The sequence below is a fragment of the Oryzias melastigma genome, linkage group LG12, assembly GCF_002922805.2.
Source record: "Oryzias melastigma strain HK-1 linkage group LG12, ASM292280v2, whole genome shotgun sequence".
Taxonomy (NCBI): domain Eukaryota; kingdom Metazoa; phylum Chordata; class Actinopteri; order Beloniformes; family Adrianichthyidae; genus Oryzias; species Oryzias melastigma.
The window spans coordinates 12,660,379-12,666,430 of NC_050523.1; the positions used below are offsets into that span (position 1 = coordinate 12,660,379).

The 6,052-nt window shown below is 34.3% G+C and overlaps 1 protein-coding gene across 1 annotated transcript in view; it reads right to left on the reverse strand.

Annotated features, from left to right (window-relative positions):
* Window positions 1-723: 723 nt before the first annotated feature.
* The window catches only part of LOC112163259 (endoplasmic reticulum metallopeptidase 1), a 22,680-nt gene continuing 17,351 nt past the window's right edge, over window positions 724-6,052 (reverse strand). Inside the window, exons 14-15 of the mRNA XM_024299570.2 lie at window positions 5,009-5,172; window positions 724-3,634 (exon numbers count right to left, since the gene is read on the reverse strand). Of these exons, the coding sequence (XP_024155338.1) occupies window positions 3,458-3,634; window positions 5,009-5,172 (341 nt within the window). The 3' untranslated portion in view covers window positions 724-3,457. The remainder of the gene's footprint in view (window positions 3,635-5,008; window positions 5,173-6,052) is intronic.

A 6,052-nucleotide genomic window follows, 5' to 3' on the forward strand; every position in this document is an offset into this window, starting at 1 on the left:
ATTGGGAACGCTTTTCCAGAAAGTTGAGCTCTGGAAAGATGAGCTGGGAAAAAGACGTTATGGTCAAACAACAGCGGGTCAAGTAACTCTAGAAGATTTATAGTTGTTTTCATATCAAACAAGCTGGTTTCAAGAGTTTTAAACGTTAAAAACCCAGAAGTTGTTAAGAATGTAAAAGTGATGAAGGATTTTTTAATGCTCTTTAACAGCCACAGGTCTAAGCACAGAAGATCCACCAAATGACCAAAGAGTGACACAATCGTTTTAGTCATTTTTATTTTTGACATGGTGCAGTTGTTCTGGTCCTAAAAGGAAACATTTTAGATCCTGTTTCCACATCTATGTTTGACAATAATCACTTTCGTTGTTCATTAGAAAGATCACGACTGACCTATTGTTAAAGAATTCTCGTTGCTTGTCTAGAACAGGAGTGGGCAAACTACAGCCCAGGGGCCAAATAATTAAACTATTTAATCTGTTCCACCAAATGGGAATAAATTACATTCCTTATTTGCTTTATTTGAATCCATGAACATGCGTCCTTTTTAAGAATTGAGGAGTTGGATCCTCCAAAATCCAAGTTTATTTCCCTTCAAAAACACATCTAGGAGACAGAAATCTTGTCCATTGATTAATTTATTACTTTAAAAAATGTTTTCGTCAGTTAAACCCACTAAAAAAATAAATGTTTCCTTCTGTGAAGATCAAGGACAACCAACAACATTTCAAGATTAAACCTTTTATTCCTGTTCAAGTGTATCATGAAAAGGATCCCATTCATACAACACAACTCAATTAATCTTAATGCAAATCACCAACTAAAAGTGACAGAAGTGGAAAAACAACACAGGTTTTTGTTAGTTTACCTGTCAGATCAAAAACTGAACATTCAGAGAAACGCATAAACAAACGTTGAGGTGACAAGTTGGAAAAAAAAAGTTAAGATAAACATAAAAACAGATTGTTCCAGCTTGTTACGAACACTTAAACACACTTCTGGTTAAGTCACTGCTGCAGAATAGTCACTTAAATTCACTTCCTCCTAAAAAAGGAGCTTTTATTTTTAAATAAAGCTTCATATAAGCTTTAATTTAAAAAAAGTGATTTTTTTCACAGCATTTATGTCAAACGTCTTCCCAACAACCAATTACAGCAGCTCTTCTGTCTGTGCCATTCAAGATGAAATTTGAGGACCATCAAAATATCTGCCTTTAAATAGATATTTGATCAAAAACATTCCTGCTCCTTAACCCTCTACATGTACATTTACATCTTTTATAAGACGATTACTTCACTCTCCCAACATTGAAAAATTGTGAATCCATTTGTTTGCATATTCAGACACTTTTTAAAATTAGCTCTAATAATATAATTATCGCTTCATAAAAATGTCAAACCTGACAGCTACACTATTAATACTGATTTTTCTTTCCTTCCCGATTGAAATATTAGTGAAAAAAAAAGAAAGAAAAAAAATCTGCACAATATGTCTCAAAAATAGGAAACTTTTTGTCTCTTTGGAAGTGAAACTTGAAGGCCTCTTTTTACACGTCAGTGTCAGGTCAACCTTAGGTTAAGGAGAGTTTCCAGGTTTCAACATTCAGATTTCACATTTTATTACTGAAAAAGATGATAAACTTTCAGAGGGCACAGATTAGTAACTAATCTATGACAGCCGTGTGGACATTCAGTTAAGATTAGTAATATTAATTCAAAAAAAAGTATGAGATACATTAATAGAGTTAATGATAAAAAGAAAATTGCAGCCAAACCTTCAGTAAAAGGGCTTTAAGAACTGCAGTTTTGATGCTGGACACTGTTGAGGTAGTTTCAGTGCTGACCCACGCCAAAAGGGTTTTAGGATTTCTCCAGCAACACCAGTAATTTTCCTTTTTAATCAACAATTTTTAAATAAAAATTAATTATTTTACTGTTTGCATCTTCAAATAAGGCTCAAGAAATACTATTTCAACGTTTACAGCTAAAAAAAAATAAAAATGATGAAGTTTTATGTTAATAAATGTATGTTTTAAAGGAAAAAGATGCGCTCACACTTTATCTGCAACTCTAGTTTGAAGTTTAACAAAAAAATCAAAAATTTAACCAGAAGTTTAAGTTTCTTATCAAATACACAACATAATGGGTAGAAACCTGCTCTTACTTTTTATGATTAAAAAAATAAAAATAAAAAATAGGAGAAAATCTTGAATTTACAGAAAATAAAGATTGGGACTTGTAAATAAAAATAAAAATCCATATGGTGTACAAATCATGTTATGTCTTAACATTTCTGAATAAAATTCCCTAAAAAAAATGTATGGTTACATTAAAAACATGTTTCAAATTAAAACAAATTATATTTCAGCAATAAAAAAGAAATTATCTTTAGTTTCAAATGAAGATTTATTAAAACTATGACTCTTATGCTGTAGAATCATCTACTAATCTTTATAATAATTGGCTATATTTTTTTTCCAAATATTTGCCCAATAGCTTCTTTACAATGTGGAAAAAATGAAATTTTGACAGAAAATGGCATAATTTAGCTGTAAAATGTACTATTTTTTATTTTTAAAAATCAGATTTTGTCAAAAATAAAACAAAAACATTAAAATTAACTGTCTCAAATGGAAAATAGTTTGTATTTATATATAGGTATATATATTTGTTTACAGTTTTTTGCTTCTAAATAATTTTTGGGAACCAAATGAGAGTAACTGGTGTTGCTAGAGACCCCATTTTTCAAGAATAATTCCAAAAAGAGTCACCTCGAAGGGAAATAGTTTTGTTCTCCTCCCAGACACCCGCTGAGACTCAGGAAATACCTTCGGATTGCAGGGATGTCTTTGTTTTTGCTTTTTTTTAGTTGAATTTGGCTTTTTTGATTAAAAAATATCTGTTTTTCTTTGCACATGAAAGCCAAATCGCTGTAAAGTGCCAGAAAAAAAGCATTTTTACAGTTTTCATTAACCGTTTTCAGCCACATCCTCGGCAAGCTTCATAAGGAGTGATGAGCTTTTTGGACTGAGACAGAAAGGTTTTTCAGAAATACGAGAAAAGTGACTTTTTTAAAGTGGCGAAAGGCCATCACAAACATGCTGTGTGCCCACCCGGATGCATCTACATCTGCAGTGCAGACAACAGAAGGAGCGCTGCACGAGAGAGGAAGAGACAGGAGGGTGTGGGAGGAAGTGAGGAGGGAGAAGGCACGACTGATTTCAGTAGAAAATAAAGGAGGCATGTGGCGTGCAGGTGGACTGCTCAGCTCGCCTCTCGCACGTCTCAGCGCCTTCCTGTTAGCTGCTAACTGACACAGTGATGAAGGTCTCTCAGGCAAAGCTGGGACAGAGAGTGGATGCGTGTTAACAGTGTGGCAGCGCGGCCCACTTCAGTGTCGTCTTCTGAAAATGTCTCAGGGCCGCGGTAGCCCTTGGTTCTCCCCGGCGTCGGCGGGTCCTCAGTATCTGTACATGTCGTACGTACTGACCCAGGAGGAGGGGAACGCCCACGTGGGGAATCTGCGCAGGATTTTTTCCAGCTGAGCCGTCCTCTTGTCCTCTCCGAAGAAATAGTGGGAAGAAATGGCCACGGAGATCATACCTTTCGGCCCATCGGGGTCAGGTTCTCTGGGGGGCTGAAAGACGGAGAAACAGAGTGAGCAAACAATATATGTATATTATAGACAAAATAAAAACATGTCACATTTCTGCCTCCCAAAAAAAGAAATAAGTGTTTATTTATATTAATTATTGTAGTAAAAGATGAAGTAAGATTTTGTGGTCAGTGAAAAATGGACCCAGATGGCTCTTGAAGTGTTGAAGTTTGCAGACCTCTGATCTATGCAATATGCAGGACAAAAAATGTTGACTTTGTCTTAAAAAAGCAGATAATCTTTCATATAGATGGAAAAGAATGCAGAGCAGAGTCTTTATGATAATAACTTACATAAGTAAAATAAAAATAAAGACGAATAGAAAAGAAAAATAGGAGAACTTTTTAAGTATTTGGGACAGGTAGTTTGATGTCGGCAGTGATAAAAAAAAAACAAAAAAAACAAATTCAAGTTAAAACTTTTTAAATATAACAAACCAAAATACAATCAAAGCTAATTGTTCAACCTTTACTGTGTTTTTAACCGTAAGGTACGCTTAAATTCCTTCAATTTGTTAAAATGTAGATTAAAAGTTTTATAATTTGCTGCATTTTAAGTATGAATTTTTGGTTGTGCTTCGTCACCCCCAGTTAAATCTGTGGAACTTGGCGCTCAAAAATCTTTTAGTGTTTTAGGTCAACTTGTGATACATGCTGTCCTTCAACTGAATGAGTCAGATAAAGTTTGAGCTACTTTACTGCTTACTTACTATTACTTTGAAGTAAGTTAAAAACTTTTAATACTTCTTTAAATAAAGAGCCACAATCAAGGGGTAGAAGAGGGGAAGTAATGCACACAATTGAGCCTCTAAATAAATAAATACTTAATAGACCATTTACTGTTAAAAGAGAAGGTCAAGTGTTTAATGAAATCAGTACTTTTTTTATCTTAGGAGTTCACATTTCTCTCTTAATTGCATTTTTAGACAAATTTACTAGACGCCACACTGAATCTTTGCATGCAATAGACTAATCTTAATCAGAGTTCCTTAAGCTCAGCCCTCATCAGCTTTCTTGAAACTACAAATTAAGGCATAGTCAACTACGTGAGGCCTTCTTTTCTTCTTCTTCTGCAAAATTTCCCCAAAAAACTCCCCCCATCAATAAGACAACAGTGAACTTTCCAAAGCAATTAGTCACCCCTCTCGCTTCCTAAATATGTTGCTAAAGAAGATGAAACAGTTGCAAACCTGTTCAAGCTTTAAAAACTTTGACCTATTCAACTTAACAGAGGAAAATATGCTTTATATGAAATGTTCAGCACTGCTTTTGTGTACAAAGTAGAAGCCGCTTTTCCCAAACAGGCAGATTATAAGTAAATTCAATGAAAAAGCTGTGAAATATGATAAGCCAGTACCTGTATTTCAAACCAGAAGGTCCACGTGGGGGCGTTGAGGCCGTGGGAATAGAAGATAAAATATTCTCCGTTCAGATCGAACTGGGGGGTCCCGTCCCCGAAAGACCAGGCGGAAAGCATGGCTCCTCTGTGAGGCATCAAGTACAGAGACATGTGGCTGGGTCCTGCAAACCACAAGAAAACACTGAAACTAGATGTATAGCATTATATGCCATAATGCAGGTGTGAATGCTGTGAATTAGATGAGGCTGGTGAAGATGCTAGAGCTAAAAGCTGAAACTGATAGTTGAAAGCTGGCCAAAATAAAAGCTAGAGGCCAAATTAGTCAAAAAAACTGGAGGAAAAAATGTCTAAATTAGCCAAAAACAGCTAGCATATGCTACAATATCAGCCTAAAAAAACCAAAGGAAAAACAATTCTAAATTAGCCAAAAACAGCTAGCATAATGCTACAACATTAGCCTAAAAAAACTAAAGGAAAAAAATTCTAAATTAGCCAAAAACAGCTAACATAATGCTTCAATATTAGCCTAAAAACTAAAGGAAAAAATGTCTAAATTAGCCAAAAACAGCTAACATAATGGCGTATACTTGTATAGCGCTTTTAGCGCTAAAATAATGCTAAAATATTAGCCTAAAAACTAAAGGAAAAAATGTGTAAATTAGCCAAAAACAGCTAGCATAATGCTACAATATTAGCCTAAAAAAACTAAAGGGAAAAAAAATCTAAATTAGTCAAAAACAGCTAACATAATGCTACAATATTAGTATAAAAAAATTGAAAAAATGTCTAAATTAGCAAAAAAACAGCTAGCATAGTGCTACAATATTAGCCTAAAAACTGGAGAAAAAAAAAACTAAATTAGCCTAAAACAGCTAGCATAATGCTAAGATAAAGGCTGAATTCCAAATTAGCCTTAAAGCCCAGTAGTTGCTGAACATTTTACCCCTTTAACACCAGTGTTTACGTTCTTTGACTTTGATAGGGTTGTACATAAATTTCTCTCATATTTGCTTTGTATGATTTTAACCTCTTTTCTCTTTT